The following is an 18,494-nucleotide window of genomic DNA, read 5'->3' on the forward strand; positions in this document are numbered from 1 at the left end:
TATACGTGTATACATCACATTGTATATCAACACTTTGACTCAAGAATGTAGAGTTGACAATGTTACAATCAGTGCCAGCCAGTACTAATTGACTCCACTTTCCTCCAACTTTGTTATATGAATGTCGTGTTGTCAATTGTACATTGGCCTCCAAATGAAGCAATGATCGGGGACGTTCTTGAAGTGATGTTGGAGAACACACAGTTGGAGAGATAAAGCTTGTCAAAGAGGAGATAGAACGCTTCATCTGGCATCATCAACTGTGAAAGGTATGAGTTGGTGATATTGATTGTGTGCTCCCAGCCGCCACCGTTGTCATATATGGGACCTCCTCCAGAGACGTGAATATTATCCATTATGATATTGCCACTATAAACAGAGACCAACGACCATCCACTGTCATGATTGTTGTAGCCAAAGAATGAATCTCTCATCTCTATCTCCAGGATGATATCATCCGATGACCGCAGGATACCCATTGAGAATGTATTGAATGTTGATGATTGAATGCTTATGTAGACCGGACTGTACACCGAATTATTTCCATCATATTGAAAGATTGAGAATGCTGCTCCTGCGATTTGATATTGAGACTGGCATGTGGTGTTGACGATCGAGACACTGATCGCAGAGGTAAAGCTATAGACCTCAAACAATGTATTCAATTTAATAAAGTTCAAATTATAAATGTTGAAGGTGAGAGGATGGTAACATGTCTCGCCTAGTCCAGTGGTGAATGTAGTGTCCGAGGCAATGGTGACATTTCCAAATGTGTTTGGCGTCTGGTGTGAGGTTGAGGCCACAGACATTCAGAATGAGTGTCTGTTCGTAGACCTCATCGCTCGGAGCAAAATAAATGGTGAGCATCGTGTTTGATACATTATTCATTGAATATGTTGTTTTAAATGATTGAAGTGCATCTGATAGAGATGGACATGCATCAGACACTACCATCCACATTGAGTAGAAGAAGTGTTTGTAGATACTTGGTCAACATAAAGTATTACATTATTAAGATGAAGATGTCTCTGTGATAGTGTTGACGATGCGGTGATACTTAATAGTGATAATATAAGTATATTTAATATATACATATTGTGTAATATTACAACAAACAATATTTGGTTGATGTTCAAATGGAGGGGAATATGATTGATTTGCACTGTTGACTTTTGATTGATGCATTATCAAACTGATTGGCTGGAACATTCCGGTTGGGATATTTTGTAATTTGAGGTCCACAACCAGGCTAGCTCAAATGGACTCCAACTATTATCATTCATATGTCTGGTATAAAATTTGTTGTAGACCTCAGATCAAGTATTTCTCAGTTGACTGAAACAATGCTCACTCAAAATGTCCAGGTTTCCACTTATTCATTAAACATTATTCTCTCTTTCTAACTAACAATCGGAATTGGGTAAACTAACACATTCATTCTTTGAACTTTGAGACTGAATTTTCCAAGGACTTTAGAGTTTTGCAAACAAGATGAATCGCCTTAATATTCGACAAGCGCTGAATGAATCAAACATCATCAGTAACAAAGTAGTCAGATATTTACTATAGTTATAACAGGTCCATTATATATATATATTTATATATTTATATCAACAAACACAATGAGTAAACATGCCAAGATAGTACAAGGTGAAGATAGTGAGGAGGAGGATGATGAGGAGGAGTATGAGGAGGAGGAACAAGTCTACGTCCAACCATCATCGTCAACAACAACCAATCAAATTACTGTGTCCGATGAACAGGAATACGAAGAAGAAGAAGTGGTGGAATATATTGAAGAGGAGGAGGAAGTCTATGATGATGCAGAGTTGGCACTTGGAGCTGATCTGCTAAACTTTAACCTTGGCATATCAGCTGGTCACCCAAACAACAATGACGTGGTCGACAGATTCATACCATTCTCTCCTGATGTGGATGGCGAGGACACCACTATCCTCGTATCAAGCAAGCAGTTGTTACAACCACATCATCAATCAAGAGTTGTCTCTGGTGAGGATGATGACGAGGAAGATGACGACGACGAGGAGGAATACATTCCACAAGACACAATTGTCAATGCTATCGACATCAATGTCGAGCCTGCTGATGTCTCGGCTCTGTTGGCCCAACAGAAAAAGGCAGATGAAGAGGCTCAGGAACAACTCAGGCTCGATCAGGAAAAGATGGAACAACAGAGAATTGAGCAACAAAGGTTGGAGATGGAGAGGCTTGAGATCGAGGCCGCCGCCGAACAAGCCAGGTTGGATAAGGAGAGACTTGAGCAAGAGGCTGAACAAGCAAGGATTGAGCAACAGAGACTTGAGCGAGAGGCGGAGCAAGCCCGTATCGAGCAAGCCAGGCTGGAGAAGGAAAGATTGGAGAAAGAGGCCGAACAAGCCCGTCTCGAACAAGCCCGGTTGGAAAAGGAGAGACTGGATCAAGAGGCCGCCGAACAAGCCAGACTGGAGAAGGAGAGACTTGAGCGAGAGGCTGAGCAAGCCCGTATCGAGCAAGCAAGGCTGGAGAAGGAAAGATTGGAGAAAGAGGCTGAGCAAGCCCGTATCGAACAGGCCAGGATCGAAAGGGAGAGACAGGAGAAGGAAGCAGCAGAACAAGCAAGGATCGAGAAGGAGAGACAAGAGGCAGAGCAGGCCCTTGCCGAACAGGTCAGATTGGAGAATGAGAGACTGGAGCGAGAGGCCGAGCAGGCACGGGTCGAACAAGCCCGCCTGGAGAGACTTGAGCGTGAGGCTGAGCAAGCAAGGATCGAGCAACAGAGACTTGAGCAGGAGCAGTTGGAGAAAGAGAGATTGGAAAGAGAGGCCGAACAAGCAAGGATAGAGCAACAGCGAGTAGAACAAGAGAGACTTGAGAATGTGGCTGCCGAGCAAGCCAGGCTGGAGAAGGAGAGACTTGAGCGTGAGGCTGAGCAAGCCCGTATCGAGCAAGCCCGGTTAGACAAGGAGAGACAGGAGAAGGAAGCCGCCGAACAAGCCAGGTTGGAGAGTGAGAGACTTGAGCGAGAGGCTGAGCTAGCCCGTATCGAGCAAGCCAGGTTGGACAAGGAAAGACTGGAGCATGAAGCCGAGCAAGCACGTGTTGAACAAGCCAGGTTGGAGAGTGAGAGACTTGAGCAAGAGGCCGAGCAGGCCCGTGTCGAGCAAGCCAGACTGGAGAAGGAGAGACTTGAGAGGGAAGCCGAACAAGCCCGTCTCGAGCAAGCCCGGTTGGAAAAGGAAAGACTGGATCAAGAGGCCGCCGAACAAGCAAGGATAGAACAGCAGCGTATCGAACAAGAGAGACAAGAAAAAGAGGCTGAGCAAGCCAGGATAGAGCAACAACGAATTGAACAAGAGAGACTTGACAAAGAGGCCGCAGAACAAGCCAGGATAGTGAAGGAGAGACAGGAGGCAGAGAATGAAAGGTTGGAGAAGGAGAGACTTGAGAAGGAAGCAGAGCAAGCGCGCGTCGAACAGGAAAGAATTGAACAACAGAGGCTGGAGAAAGAGGCTGAACTGGCCCGTATCGAGCAAGCCAGGCTGGAGAGTGAGAGACTAGAGCGAGAGGCTGAGCAAGCACGTATCGAGCAAGACAGGTTGGAAAAAGAGAGACTTGAGCGAGAAGCCGAGCAAGCACGCGTCGAGCAAGCCCGTCTTGAACAAGCCAGGCTGGAGAAGGAGAGACTAGAGAAGGAAGCTGAGCAAGCCCGTCTTGAACAAGCCAGGTTGGACGAGGAGAAGCTTCAGAAGGAAGCTGAGCAAGCACGTGTCGAACAAGCCAGATTGGACAAGGAGAGACTTGAGAAGGAGGCCGCCGAACAGCATAGAATCGAACAAGAGAAGCTGGATCAAGAACGACTCGAACTGGCAAGGATTGAACAACAGAGGCTGGAGAAGGAGGCTGAACTAGCCCGTCTCGAGCAAGCCAGGCTCGACAAGGAGCGAGAGGCTGAGCAAGCACGTGTCGAACAAGCCCGATTGGACAAGGAGAGACTTGAGCGAGAGGCCGAGCAAGCCAGACTGGAGAAGGAGAGACTTGAGAAGGAAGCCGAGCAAGCTCGCCTCGAACAAGCAAGGTTGGAGAAAAAGAGACAGGAGGAAGAGCAAGCAATAGCCGAGCAAGCCAGAATCGAGAAAGAAAGACTTGAGGAGGCAGCCGAGAAAGCCCGTGTCGAGCAGGCCCGTCTTGAACAAGCACGGCTGGAGAAGGAGAGACTTGAGAAGGAAGCTGAGCAAGCCCGCCTCGAACAAGTCCGCCTCGAACAAGCCCGTCTGGAGAAGGAGAGACTCGAGAGAGAAGCCGAGCAAGCCCGTCTTGAACAAGCAAGGTTGGACAAGGAGAGACTCGAGAAGGAAGCCGAGCAAGCCCGCCTGGAGAAGGAGAGACTTGAGAAAGAAGCCGAGCAAGCCCGCCTCGAACAAGCCCGTCTTGAACAAGTCAGGTTGGACAAGGAGAGGCTAGAGAAGGAAGCTGGGCAAGCCCGTATCGAACAAGTCCACCTGGAACAAGCCAGAATTGAACAAGAGAAGTTGGATCTGCAGCGTATCGAGCATGAGAAGCAACTGGCACCAGAGACCGAGTCTGAGGAGGCGTCCAATAGTAAGAGTGTAAACGATTTGAGCTTGCCACAAACTGTGGCGGCAGCACCAGCAGCACCAGTTCCAAAGACCAAGATCATATCTGGAGAGGACGATGAAGATGATGAAGATGACGATGACGACCAGAGTGAGAGCATCGGACCGACCACATCCGACACTTCTATCGCCGCCTCCAAGTCCACATCAGTGGTCCCCAATGTTACAACACCAACAACCACAACCTCATCATCCGCCACTCAATCAACCACCTCTACATCATCCACATCCAATCCATTGCTTTCGTTTGTCAACTTTGTATCCTCAAAGAGACCTCCAATCAACAGTACCAGCACACCTGCATCAACAACAACAACATCTGCGGCAGCCACTCCAGCCAACACATCAGTTCCACCACTCAAGATGCCACTTCAACCAGCGAGGAAGAAGTCGTTTGGAAAGGACCTCCCATTGCCAATCCCTAACTTCCTCAAGGGTAGTGATGACAAGCAAGCCAAGTCATCGTCACCAACCAGCTCCTCGCACACCTCCACGCCACGCGGTGAGGAAAAGGAGTTCCAAGACCCCCAGGCCGTAGCCCAGTACTGCGACCTGCTTGACCCATCGTAAGTTACAGTTGGCTACTGAGTGAGAGAGCGATGTCCACTAACATAAAGCAATCACAACAGAATAAGAGAGACACAGTTGTACTCAAGGAATAACGAATTGCATACGGATGTACAGAGGAGGTGGCAGGAGCTGTTCAAGGGACTGAGCAAAGAACTCAACTCACTCGAATCATCACTTCGTACGACCAAGAACACTCTGCAAGAGACATCCAAGGTTGCCAAGAACAACAATATCGACTTGGACAATCTAGTGAACAACTTTTGCATGTCTCCATTCTTCTAGACTCGCCATGGCAACACTATCAATTCATTGCACTGTACTGTACTTCATTGCCACCCAACCCTGGAACATCTCAAATGGATGACCATCATTGATTGGCAATATATATAAATCCAAACACTTGTATTACCTGTATTTGATTGATTGATTGATTGATTGATCGATCGTTTGGATTGGACTGGACTTGCGTACCATACTACTCTCTTGTGAACACACTGATTATCTTATCGAAAGTACTCTTCTCTCTTTGGATCTCGCCCCTGTTGGCTCCTCCCTTGCCTTTGTTGGCCATCCTCTCGACGATCTTCATCGTCATCTGATCAGACGTTAAATTTGATCCATAGAACTCGATGAACCTGTTTGATTGATTGATTGAATGAGTGTTAGGTTACACTTGGACGACGACTGGATCATGGATAGCTCCATGGGACTATTCCACTTACTTTCCATCTGGACCAATCAAGTATTCAATGATTGAGTGATCGACGAGATAGCTGTCGCCTTTGCCAGACTTGGTGATGAAGACACGGTAGCTCTTGGCAAGCTTGGTGATTTGCTCTGGGGTGCCGGTGAATCCACGCACCTTTGGATGGAACTCTACAATGTAGTTCTTGATCTGCTCCACTGTGTCTCTCCATGGATCAATCGTAATGAAGATGGGCACGACAGAGTCCAACAGATTGTATTGCTGGAGGTTGTTTAACACCCTTGTCATCTTGTCGAGCTCGGCTGGACATGCGTCTGGACAGAAAGTAAAGCCAAAGTATAGCAACAAGTACTTGCCTCTAAAGTCAAGATCAGACACTGGTTTACCATTCTCATCAAACAAAGACCATGCGCCACCAATCGAACTAGTACCATATGTTTCTATCTGTCTGACTATTATGTTTGATTGATTGATTGATTGATTGATTGATTGAGTGAGTGATTGAGTCAGTGAGCGAGCGTAGAGTGTCATGGACAAGATGGATTCATACTCTTCTCTCTCTTCTGGACCATGAGATGATCGTAGTAGAGCCAACCAACTCCACCACAGAGTATAGCAACTATGAAGCTTGCCCATGTGATCTGTCTCTTTTGCTAGAAGTATGATCGATGTTAGACATACATGTAATCGGTAACATTCTGATAACCCACATACAGTATGGTGCTCACCAGGTGACTTCTTAACTTCCTGGTCTTGATTGTTGTTTGACGATGATTCATTGTTGGTACTGTTGTTGTTGTTGTTGGTACCTGATGTAGACTCTGTGTTATTGTTGTTGTTGTTTGGTGTTGAGGGCTTGTTGACCTCTGATGAATAGTAACGCTGCAATTGCTGCAATGATGACACGTGTGGCATCGGAGTAAACAGACTGTTTCTCACTGCATATAGTGATGAAGGTGTAGCCCGCCAACTACAACTGCGCAACAGCGTTGAAGATGATGCCAACTTTGATATTCTATTCATTATACTTTAATATGATTCAATCAAGTATTAATGAACTAAAGGTGAGATGAGATTGAACACTACTTTCGCGAATGTCCAAAGACTGACAGCATCATGATTATGCGATAATGTAACTCAAGAGATAATCGATCAGAATGATCAAACTACTGGCAAGCCTATGCCAGATGTTTACAACATATTGAATTACATTTGTACTTCATATATATTAAAGTTGTAACGAGATGTTATTACTTTGTGTCACATTATTAACCGATTATGGCCCATAAATGCATTGTCGTTCGTCATTGACAAAATGTTAAGATTCTCGAAACGAACAAACTATTGAAACTTAATTTAGTATATCAATATCCAGCTATGAAGATATACAGAGAACCGATTCCAATTCGGTACGGCAGATGGATTATGGGTCTTCGGGCTCTATCCAATATCTGATCGCTAGAGATAACTGAGCTGGCAAAACCTTCATAAACTAAAATATAAAGATAAACATAAACATCAACGAACAATCATTCATTCATTCATTCAAAGACTTGATTGATGTGATGTTCCAACTTTCCAAATTGAATGAAACATGTTTCAGATTTATAAATATAACTTGTAATCAAGGATGCCCTTTATACAAATAAAATTATTGGGATAAATGTCCCAATGGGATATCTATGTCTACATTTTATTACTCGTCTGAGGCCTCTGTTGTCACCCCATTTAATCACACACAAGTCGTGTGTGTGTTGGTGAGATTGATCAATCAATTTGAACATCATCTGTGGTGAGAGTGTGAGTGATCACTCAAAGGCATTAAAGTCGAATGATCATTGTGTGATTCATTCTTTAGCTTCGTGCACTCAATCAAACACATATACATTCATACTTATAATACTTATACTTACATAACAAGTAATAAAGTTAACGATAGATAGATAGATAGATAGATAGAATGACACATACAGTACCAGTTACAAACCAAGTTTGGGATCAGGTCATCCAGGACATTGCTGATTATGTGATCAACTTCACACCGACTACAGAGGAGGCATTCACCACTGCTCAGTACACATTGTTCGACGCTATTGGTTGTGGTTTCTTGGCTCTCAAGTTCCCAGAGTGCACAAAGTTGATGGGTCCCATCGTCGAGGGCACCGTCGTGCCCAACGGATGTCGCGTGCCAGGCACTGACTTTGTGCTCGACCCAGTGCAGGCAGCCTTCAACATTGGCTGCATGAACCGTTGGCTCGACTTCAACGACACCTGGCTCGGAAAGGAGTGGGGCCACCCATCCGACAACTTGGCCGCTATCCTCGCCGCCGCCGAGTACCGCTCCACCCTCAACGTCAAGGAGGGCAAGGCACCACTGACCATGCGCGACGTGCTCATCGCCTTGATCAAGGCCTACGAGATCCAGGGTGTGATTGCCCTCGAGAACAGCTTCAACCGTGTCGGTCTGGACCACGTCGTCCTCGTCAAGGTGGCCTCGACCGCCGTCGTCGCCCAGCTGTTGGGTGGCACTCGCGACCAGATCCTCGCCGCCGTCAGCAATGCCTGGTTGGACGGCCAGTCCCTCAGAACCTACCGCCACTTCCCCAACACTGGCTCCCGCAAGTCATGGGCCGCCGGTGACGCTGCCAGTCGCGCCGTCCGTCTGTCTCTGTTTGCTCTCAAGGGTGAGATGGGTTACCCATCCGTGCTGACCACCCCCGTCTGGGGCTTCTACGACGTGGCTTTCAAGGGCCAGCAGTTCAAGTTCCAGCGTCCATACGGCTCGTACGTCATGGAGCACGTGCTGTTCAAGGTGAGCTACCCCGCCGAGTACCACGCTCAGACCGCTGTCGAGTGCGCCATCAAGCTGCACCCCCAGATCAAGGACAAGCTGGACCTCGTCGACTCGATCACCATCACCACACACGAGTCTGCCATCCGTATCATCGACAAGAAGGGCAAGCTCCAGAACCCAGCCGACAGAGACCACTGCATCCAGTACATGACTGCCATCGGCATGCTCTACGGCGACCTGGCCGCTGAGCACTACGAGGACGAGGTTGCCCTCAAGGACACCCGCATCGATACCCTCCGCGCAAAGATGGTCTGTGTCGAGGCACCCCAGTACTCACTCGACTACCTCGACCCAGAGAAGCGCAGCATTGCCAACTCGATCAAGGTCAAGTACACCGACGGCACATGCTCCGAGGACGTTGAGGTCCAATACCCAATCGGCCATCGTCGTCGTCGTCAAGAGGCCATCCCATTCCTCTCCCAAAAGTTCTCAGACAGCATTCGCGCCACCAAGCTCTCTGCAGACTCCACCAAGCGCATCGAGCAACTCTACAACAACGACAAGGAGTTCCTCGCCACAACCGTTCCAGCTTTCATGGCATTGTTCTCTCTTGCCAAGTAATAATATTCAATCAAATAAACAACTTGTTGTTATACACAAACCTTTGAATGATGAGTGAATGTCCGTCCCATGGGAGGGTAGGCGTCGGTGTGAAGGTCAGGATGTCCTTTATTCAACAAGGTTGGTCATGAGTTCGGGTTGACCTTTAGCTTCTTGGATGGATGTGATGATGATGTCGTTGATGTCTGTTGTTGTTGATGCTGCTGCTGTTGCTGAAGTTGTTGTAACAGTTGTAGTTGTTGCTGTTGATGTTGATATTGTTGCATGTAAAGAGTGAATGAATCTTGACTGTCTTCATGTTGTTGTAGTTGTTGTCTAAGCAGTTGTTGTTGGAAGTATCCACCACCAGTGCCAGCGCCATGGTCATTGTGAGTGTTGCCATGTCCATGTCCATGTCCATGACCATTGCCATTGGCATTGGTTGGGGAGTGTTGTTGATTGAGTTGAACGACATCGGCCAGTGAGAGCATGTGTGACGGGACGATGCTGTGAGAGGAATGTGAGCTCTTCATATCCTCAAACACCATGCCCCTGTATTTCTTTCCTTCGATCGAGACGCCAATGTTGAATCCAGGTCCATTCAAATGTCCTTGAATGTCGCAGGTGCCGTGGTAACTGTCCAATTTACCCGTCATATTACAATTGATGATGTCTAGAGTTGATTTATTGATTGATTGGTTAGTGAGTTGTGATGAGTGATGGATCGTAGGGAGGATTGATGGACATGAACATACGATTTGGCTGGACAAGTGAATTATATTGCTGGCATATCCTATGAAAGTAGTCGACTCGTCTATCGACTTCAGACTTGCTGAGTGTGTTCTTTCGGTTGTGTTCTTCGTTGTCTATGTCATTGTTGTTGTTGTTGTTGTCGTTGTGATGTTGATGAAGGATATGATGATGATGGCCAATGCCATTGCCAATGCCAATACCATTTCCATTGCCATTGACTGACAACATTGTAGGTGATGATCCATTGCTATATACCAATGGGGACGACACAGAGGCAGGTGCATGTCGGTTGTGATGTTGATGATTGTAGGATGAGAGTGTTGGTGATGAGCCAGCCTCGAGAAGAAGCTGAACATGTTGTTGCTGTTGCTGCTGTTGAATTATCTGTTGTTGCTGCTGTTGTTGCTGTTGAATCTGAAGATGGTACTGCTGCTGCAACAACATGGCCTGTTGCAGTTTACGCTTCTCAAGCTCCTCTTTCTGTTTCCTCTTTGATTGTTTCTTTGTTGATGGTGAAGTCGAGTCGCTTGGATCAGATATCGATGACATTAGCTGATCATGTAGTTGAAGTTGTTGTTGATGTTGATGGTACTGCAGTGTTGGGAATTGTGGTTGTCCAGACAATGATGATGGCTGTGGCAGTTCAAATTGAAGTGACTGTTGGGTCTGAGTCTGAGTCTGGGCCTGGGGCTGAGACTGGTCTGACGACTTTGAAGACTTTGATTTCTTTGAAGACTTGGAGGAACTACGTCTTGAAGATGATGATGATGATGTTGATGACGTTGGTGTCGATGTTGTTGATGAGCTTGATTGTCCACCACCACCTTGTTGCTGTTGCTTTTGCCTCAGCTTCTTGCTCTCTGTCTGTTGCTTGATGTAACACTTCTTGCACTTGTAGGAACGATTGTAAAACTCGGATGAAGGTTGCTCCCTGCTGGTGCCCCACCAGGTCTCATGTGATGGATGCGAACATGTTTGAAAGGATGTAGCGCCACTGTCTGGTTGAGCACTTGACGTCTTTGAACCGCCACCACTGGTCGGGTTAGCATCAGAGTGTGGCGTCGATGGTGTCGAAGAGATGAATGGCGAGGACGGCGCATGAGTGGGCGATCCAAGAGATGGTGGTGGCTTGGCCAGCAGGATACCCTCAATGTTCAACATATTCTCCACTGATGGACTGTGTTGAAGAAGTGACTGTGGTAGATAGGGCATGTTGTTGCCACCAGCAGTGACGTCATGTTGTTGATTGAACAGATGATGATTGTTATTGTTGATGTTGCTGTGATGACCAAGATGGTGAGGATGATGCGAGGACAATGAGCCCAGTGAGCCAATTGACGTGTTGCTGCCACCACTACTGCCCATATTCGATAGAACATTTGATATTGAAGGTATATCATTGCTTGATCCGATGATCACCTCTTCCTGCTGATCATCATCATCATCCTGGTTGTTGTTTCCAGAGGTTGCATGGTGTTGTTGGTGGTTGTGGTGGTCCATCATCTCCATCTTGGCATGGTTGTGATGTTGTTGTTGACCATGTAGTTGATGTTGTAACTGATACTGTTGAAGCATTCCCATGAATGACATCTCATTTGGACTCTTGTTGTGAGTTGGACTGAGCATTGGAGCTGTGACGGTCGCCTGTGTCTGAGTCTGAGTCTGTGTATGTGTAGGTGGTGATGATGGTTGATGTTGTTTAACTTGAAATCCATCATGTAGCCTTGACAACAATGTAGCCGATGTACTCAATTCATCAGCAGAATTATTGAGTACATTGGTAAGTGAAGTCTTGAGTTTGCCGACCATCGTTGTTGGAGGACTTTGATTCATGTTCACTCACTACTATATATGTTTGATTAAATGATATGTTTAATGTATGAATGAATATAAGTATGTATATTTATAAGTATTCTTTGTTTGTTTGTATAAGTATGGAAAAAGTGTTGTTGTTGTTGAGTTTATGTCCTTGAGGGGAGACGAGATTGGTTTTGAGGAGAAAAAAAGTTTGAAAACACGGTGTCAAAAGGATTTTTATTGTTTTTTGGAGTTGAACGAATAAAAAACAAATCCTAATTCAGAAAAACACTTAAAAAAGATTGATGATGTCATTAAGGTTAAATACAAATATATATATATTTCAAAGGTAAATAAATAATATATATATATAGTATAATAATAATATTTGTTGTTGATGAGATATATTAATATTGTATTTGTACAATGAATAATATGTTTGTTAGTTGTTGACCAAAAATGAAACAAATTGAACATCAACAACTTTGAAGTGGTTGAATAAATGATTGATGATTCATTCACTCAAACACACACACTTGTATTCATTCATACATACATACATACTTATATATATACATATAAAGTAATATAAAGTAAAGATGGATATAAAAGGAAATATATATTTATATACGATGACTATTGTGTTGTTGATGATTGTATCGTTGACGACACCTGGACAGGCATTCTCCTTCAAGGTTCCTGCAAAGATAGAGGAGTGCATATATGAGGAGTTGCCATTGGACGCCTCATTCACTGTGATGTTCCAAGTTACACAGGGAGGCTTCAACGACATTGACTTTACAATCATATCACCAGACAGTCGTATATTGTACAAGGGCGAGAGAGAGTCTGAGGGCACCAAAGTGATGAAGGCCAGCATGGAGGGTCTCTACAGCTTCTGTTTCAGCAATCAGATGTCTTCGTTGACCGAGAAGACCGTCAGCTTCATGGTGGTCGTTGGCGAGCGCTCTCAAATGGCTGATTTGGCAAAGAAGGGAGACATCACACCTCTGGAGCGACAGATCGTACAGCTAGCCGATGGTGTACAAGCCATTCTCAACGAGCAGAACAACTTGAAGATGAGAGAGATTACTCATAGAAATAGTAAGTCCTAGTAGTAGTAGTAGTCAAGTATCAATGATTGGTACCATTCACTTACATCCACTACCACCATAATTAGCCGCTGAGTCTACCAATAGTAGAGTAACATGGTGGGCATTCTTTGAGGCCGTCCTCTTGGTCACAATGAGTCTTTGGCAGATTTACTACCTTCGTCGATTCTTTGAGGTAAAGCGTGCCGTCTAGATTACCCTTTGTATCGAGAGCTGGTCCTTCTCCTGCCCTTCAACCCTCCAAATTAATAATAACAGCCAAACCAATAATGTATAGACATGATGATCATGATGTCCTTTCTCTCTCATTGTGTGGTCTTCAAGATCAAAAGAAAGAGAGAACAAGTACTTTCTTTGATTCTGGTTTGCTTCCTCTTTGACGATTATCAATCAATCAAACAAACAAACAAACAGTTTGATTGAACAAAGTTGACAAGGGATCTCGGTGCCCCAAGATAGTTGACACAAGTGACAACTTCATTGTATTGTCCAGCTCATCGTCACAGTTCGCTAAACTTCATCATTGTGGTTGATGGTCCATCCAACCCCCCAATTATCGTTCGTTCGTCTGGAACGTGGTAACCAGAACAATGGTCTCGCAATGGCATTCGGCGAATGCTCCTAATTATGATGTTTCAATGTCCAGCGGACATCTGGATCATCCTCCAATCTGCACGTACACACAACCTTGGATAGATGTATATATGATATGGGTACCCAGTTGCAGTTGTGTGTATGTATGTATGTATGTAGAACAGATGGAACCAGATAACTAACTAGGGTATGTTCTGGTAACATGGTGTTGCTACCAAGTTGATCCTCACTCTAGATGTACTTCCATTGCACAGTTGGTTGTTAGTCAGTTGGTAGTTGGTTGGGACCTTTCAAAAACGAAGAGACACTTTACAAGCCTCCCAGGCTTTCATAGCACCGATCCGAGTAAATTGGTTGTTGTGACACCCCAACAATCTTAAGGGCTGGCTTGTGAGGCTGATTTCGAAGGTTGTGCTGAGTGAACACAACACACTCCCGCATCATCACACCCTCAATCAATCAAAACAGAACCTTCTCCATTCTCTTTTTTTTTTGAATTCAACACAACACACACAATTAATTAATCAATAGCACATAGAGATAACAATACATACATACACTATTGACACATCAGAGGTATACCAAAGAGTATATATCCACGAGTACTCGAACTATCAATCCCACACCATTCACTCAAGTAATAGTAGTAGCCAAACACATAAGCAACAATAACAATATATAATATTATAACAAAGTACAGGTATATACTACACAAACACACATCAACTTCAAATTTGAGGTGCTCTACCATCCATCCATCCTCATCCCTCATCTATCCAACTGCTTTCCAAACACATACATAGATACATCGGAAAAGCAGCAACAACAACAACATCACCACAACAACAATAACAGCAGAAGCACCAACAGCAGTATTATCAATCAATCAATCAATCAATTATATATATCCTAGATTCGAGAGCATCTAAGAATTATTAATTAATTTATTGTTATATTATATATATTATATATTTTGTTCTGGATCAATTGATCAAAACCAAAGAAAATCCAGATCAAACACCCTTCTTATTTATTTATTATTTATTTATTTATTTATTTATTAATTTATTTTTTTGACCCAGGTCTCCAAGACAAGACAACACAAGACAACAACACAAGACAATATTAACAAGATCCAAAGACAACAACAAATCATTATTTATTAGATCAGTAGTACCATTACAAAATATTCGTCTAACAAAGAGTAGACGAAGTAATAATTATTTAAAAGTGCTAGCATTACAATATCAATATCAATATCAATATCAAGATCAAGATTATAAAACAATGCTCTCTATCTCTGCAGACTTTGAGCGTCTGCGACAATTCTCCACTACACCCTCCAGTTTGCTGGGAAAGGTCCCACCATCCTGTCGTCCATTAGTTGATGTACGTCCAATCACAGAGTCACTCGACGACCTAATGGAGGATGTCCCAAACACCGACGATGTCCTCGTCATCACCGAGCATCGAAACATCATCAACAAGACCGCTGTCACTCTCCAGGTATGTGTTCAAATTAATCAGTAATAAAGTATTGGATTGATCGATAGACTAACATTCTTAGCCAACTAATATAGGGAGCCAAGTCATACTTTGAGGTATTCACCAAGGTTAATATCTCAAACAGCGAGCCTATCATCAACAAGATCAACTATTATATCAAGACATTGGCTTCATTGAACAAGGATCATGCCGCTTCGCATGTTAGGATCATCAATGTGTTGCAAAAATTGGATGGTGTCCAGCAGGACAAGTACATCAACCTGACCAACTCGCTAAAGATGGTTATCCCAATCCTCGGCCTCCAGATCCAAGTGATTGGAGTGCTCGAGAGATTGTTGATCGCCTTTAACAATAAGGATAACATCATGATCAAGTCCCTCATTGTCGAGCTCATCGCCACACTCAATGAGTTTAGCATTGTCAACCCTCCCCTGCTCGTCTGGCCACAGGTTTGCGAGAAGATCGTTGACATCCAGGAGCAAATGAGTCAGGATGATGTCACTCTCAACACTGTCATGTCACTGGTCTTGGCCATGCTCCAGTTCTCCATTCACACCATCGACGTTGTCAAGAAGCACATGAACCTGTAGCAATTAGCCGGTAACAACATGAACAACAACAACAACAATATCAACGTCATCACCAAAATCGAAAGGTCTCCAGAAGAGGCCAAAGGCATCGATATGAAACGGAATAAAATCCTCTTCATGTACAAGTACGAGTGTAAGGGGTCGAGGGTAGAGGGTAGAGGGTAAGGGTAGTTATTATTAGGTGTAGAACTGTTTGATTAGGGTATCTGGTGTCTCTCGGAAGGATACCCGCGAGTGAGGGTCAATGTGGCGCACTCGCCATGGATCTTGGATTGACGCCACTCCATTCGTAATGACATTGGATGTGATACGAGTTGATGGTGACATGAATAGACGAATGAATTCTTGGTCAGTCTGATCAACTTTACCATGTAGTGATACACTGTCATAATGTCTACCAGGTGGTATTAAACCAAGGTGACCAACTCGCAACTCTATATGTTTGATTGATCGTGGCCATACATCACTGCCACTCTGAGTCATGTTACCGCACAATGCGAGATGAGTGAGTGATTGAGGAATTGATCCAGGCTCCAACAATTGTACAAAGCGAAAGCCGAGTCGTATACTGGTAAGCGAATTGGGTAGGACACCAGGCGGGAAGGGATGATTGTACATCTCACCAAGATTGATACGTTTGAGAGATGGAGGAAGCGAATTGACAGTGATGGGATGATTGAAGTTGGAGGTTAGGAGGTCAAGCACCTCAAGGGTGTTTGGGAGCAGACCTTGTACCAAGGTTTGATTCAATCCTCGTATAAACAACACCTTGACAAGTGGTGGAATTGAGCCGACGAGCAGTCCAGACGTCCCGTTCTTGTCCAGACCTAGGTCCAGCTCAGTGAGGCTGGCTGGAAGCGCGCCAGGTGGTGGCGAATCGTGAACATTCATCTTGAGTTGTGTCAAGGACAATGGGAATGTGTTCTGATTGTAATCGTGTCTGTAGGTGTTGAACTTGCCAATGTCCAACCGAGTGACTGAGTTGGGCAGAAGTCCTGGTGTGATGGGACTGCTCCAGTTTGATGTGAAACAAAGGTCGGTGACATTGGATGGAATGATACCATGACCATACACTGGTTGCATCTTCAAAGTGAGAATGTTTGATGGGATACTGCCTGGCGTGACCTTGTCATCACGTATTGGTGTCCAAAATGTGAGGTTGGTCAATGACGATGGCAGGACGCCAGGATGCAGCTTGTTCTCCACCTTTGTGTACTCTGTCCAAGTGAGTTGTGTTATAGACTCTGGCAACACACCTGGTTGATGCAACAATGAGTTGCCATGCCAGAGGCCCAGATACAGATCGGTGACAGATGTTGGTATGGCACCAGGATGTATTTTTGAGATTGGATAGTCATCGTTGATCGCCAAGCTCGTGACTGAGGTTGGAATGACTCCCACCAACAACTCGGTACTACTCTTTGAGAGCTCAGTGTCGCCTCTAAGCTGGAGCACACGAACACTGCTGGGTATGACACCTGGTTCATAGAAATACTTTGTCCTTGAAATGAGGACGACAACAGTTGATGGAATCAATCCAGGTGTGATGATATATCCTCCCATCTTTGCATCATCCTGCCAGTAAATATGAAGGAACTCAGTGTCTGGCGGTACATAATCAAAGTTACTATCATAATGAGTACAATACTGTTCCAACAATGGAGGTCTGAGCAGTGGGCCTAAGTAAGGATGAGCTTGGAAGTGAGTATGATTGGTTGATTGATCGATTGATTGAATGAGTTTGATGAGGCTTACGAGTTGGTTCCTCATGTTGACGTCCACGACAATGTTTAATTGAACACCATATGGTATCGCACTTGTGCATCTTCAATATGCATCTGGAAGATAGGTCATAATTTAACTTATGTAGACTAATACTCTTGTGTCGTTCATTGTATAACTTGACACAAGTCAATGCCAAACAGACACGATCAATATTTCTCTCCAAGTACGATACTATCTTCTTCAATAGAATATGTGGAAGATTGTTCAACAATGGCAATGTCATCTTCTCTCTTTGTTGCTCACTCACTAGTGATGATCAATCAAACATGTTGAAAACGACATTGATGGAGTGTGTGAGTGTGTTTGTATGATCAAAGTGAAGAATAGACAAGTGAAGGTAGTTGGAAACGTATTGTTTATTTGGGGCAAAGCATGACATAGTGCATTCCTCTCTTCACAAAAATACTAATGGAGGGAACACTGGGCAACGGGAACGGTTGGCATCATCAGGGGTGTGGACCAGACAGACTGTTTAGGCCTTGTCGACCTTGACGAGGGTGGTGTGGCAACGACCGCAGTACTGGCGGGCTGGGTTTTGGTGTTGGGCCATGAAGACACCAGCACCGCATCCCTCGGATGGGCACTCACGGAGAATACGACGGATCTTTCCGTTCTCGTCGAACTTGTAGTACTTGAGGACAGCGAGCTTGACCTTCTTTGGCTTACGCTTCTGGACCTTTGGGGTGGTGTAGTTCTTCTTCTTTCTCTTCTTGCCACCACCGCGGAGACGGAGCACCAGATGGAGAGTGGACTCCTTCTGGATGTTGTAGTCGGAGAGGGTGCGACCGTCCTCCAACTGCTTTCCGGCGAAGATGAGACGCTGTTGGTCGGGGGGGATTCCCTCCTTGTCCTGGATCTTAGCCTTGACATTCTCGATGGTGTCAGAGCCCTCGACCTCAAGGGTAATAGTCTTACCCGTGAGAGTTTTCACGAAAATCTGCATTCTATATTATTGTTGACAAGTAATGTTAACATCTATATGTTTGATTGATGTATTCTTTCAACTTGTCATCGTGCTAGCCTCCTTCATCTTTATCATCATTATCATCGTCG

At 44.8% G+C, this 18,494-nt stretch overlaps 9 protein-coding genes across 9 annotated transcripts; 4 read left to right on the forward strand and 5 right to left on the reverse strand.

Annotated features, from left to right (window-relative positions):
- Window positions 1-113: 113 nt before the first annotated feature.
- SAMD00019534_015170 (hypothetical protein) lies at window positions 114-809 on the reverse strand (the record flags this gene model as incomplete). Its single annotated transcript, XM_012902108.1, has 1 exon — window positions 114-809. One exon carries the CDS (start codon window positions 807-809, stop codon window positions 114-116), a length of 696 nt encoding a protein of 231 aa, XP_012757562.1.
- An 813-nt stretch (window positions 810-1,622) lies between these two features.
- Window positions 1,623-5,486, forward strand: SAMD00019534_015180 (hypothetical protein; the record flags this gene model as incomplete). Its single annotated transcript, XM_012902109.1, has 2 exons — window positions 1,623-5,200; window positions 5,264-5,486. The coding sequence occupies 2 exons, from the start codon at window positions 1,623-1,625 to the stop codon at window positions 5,484-5,486; spliced, it is 3,801 nt and encodes a 1,266-aa protein (XP_012757563.1).
- A 193-nt stretch (window positions 5,487-5,679) lies between these two features.
- SAMD00019534_015190 (hypothetical protein) lies at window positions 5,680-6,933 on the reverse strand (the record flags this gene model as incomplete). The annotated part of the gene is made up of 4 exons (XM_012902110.1): window positions 5,680-5,839; window positions 5,927-6,362; window positions 6,461-6,563; window positions 6,625-6,933. The coding sequence occupies 4 exons, from the start codon at window positions 6,931-6,933 to the stop codon at window positions 5,680-5,682; spliced, it is 1,008 nt and encodes a 335-aa protein (XP_012757564.1).
- A 937-nt stretch (window positions 6,934-7,870) lies between these two features.
- On the forward strand, window positions 7,871-9,325 carry SAMD00019534_015200 (hypothetical protein; the record flags this gene model as incomplete). Its single annotated transcript, XM_012902111.1, has 1 exon — window positions 7,871-9,325. The coding sequence occupies one exon, from the start codon at window positions 7,871-7,873 to the stop codon at window positions 9,323-9,325; it is 1,455 nt and encodes a 484-aa protein (XP_012757565.1).
- Window positions 9,326-9,450: 125 nt separating this feature from the next.
- Window positions 9,451-11,866, reverse strand: SAMD00019534_015210 (hypothetical protein; the record flags this gene model as incomplete). Its single annotated transcript, XM_012902112.1, has 2 exons — window positions 9,451-9,977; window positions 10,060-11,866. 2 exons carry the CDS (start codon window positions 11,864-11,866, stop codon window positions 9,451-9,453), a joined length of 2,334 nt encoding a protein of 777 aa, XP_012757566.1.
- Window positions 11,867-12,453: 587 nt separating this feature from the next.
- Window positions 12,454-13,156, forward strand: SAMD00019534_015220 (hypothetical protein; the record flags this gene model as incomplete). The annotated part of the gene is made up of 2 exons (XM_012902113.1): window positions 12,454-12,958; window positions 13,035-13,156. Coding segments are annotated over 2 exons (627 nt in total), but the record flags the coding sequence as incomplete, so codon positions are not given.
- A 1,691-nt stretch (window positions 13,157-14,847) lies between these two features.
- On the forward strand, window positions 14,848-15,656 carry SAMD00019534_015230 (hypothetical protein; the record flags this gene model as incomplete). Its single annotated transcript, XM_012902114.1, has 2 exons — window positions 14,848-15,066; window positions 15,141-15,656. 2 exons carry the CDS (start codon window positions 14,848-14,850, stop codon window positions 15,654-15,656), a joined length of 735 nt encoding a protein of 244 aa, XP_012757568.1.
- Window positions 15,657-15,833: 177 nt separating this feature from the next.
- Window positions 15,834-17,219, reverse strand: SAMD00019534_015240 (hypothetical protein; the record flags this gene model as incomplete). Its single annotated transcript, XM_012902115.1, has 1 exon — window positions 15,834-17,219. One exon carries the CDS (start codon window positions 17,217-17,219, stop codon window positions 15,834-15,836), a length of 1,386 nt encoding a protein of 461 aa, XP_012757569.1.
- Window positions 17,220-17,913: 694 nt separating this feature from the next.
- On the reverse strand, window positions 17,914-18,384 carry SAMD00019534_015250 (hypothetical protein; the record flags this gene model as incomplete). The annotated part of the gene is made up of 1 exon (XM_012902116.1): window positions 17,914-18,384. The coding sequence occupies one exon, from the start codon at window positions 18,382-18,384 to the stop codon at window positions 17,914-17,916; it is 471 nt and encodes a 156-aa protein (XP_012757570.1).
- Window positions 18,385-18,494: the final 110 nt, after the last annotated feature.

Source organism: Acytostelium subglobosum, assembly GCF_000787575.1.
Source record: "Acytostelium subglobosum LB1 DNA, scaffold: scaffold3, whole genome shotgun sequence".
NCBI classification, from domain to species: Eukaryota; Evosea; class Eumycetozoa; order Acytosteliales; family Acytosteliaceae; genus Acytostelium; species Acytostelium subglobosum.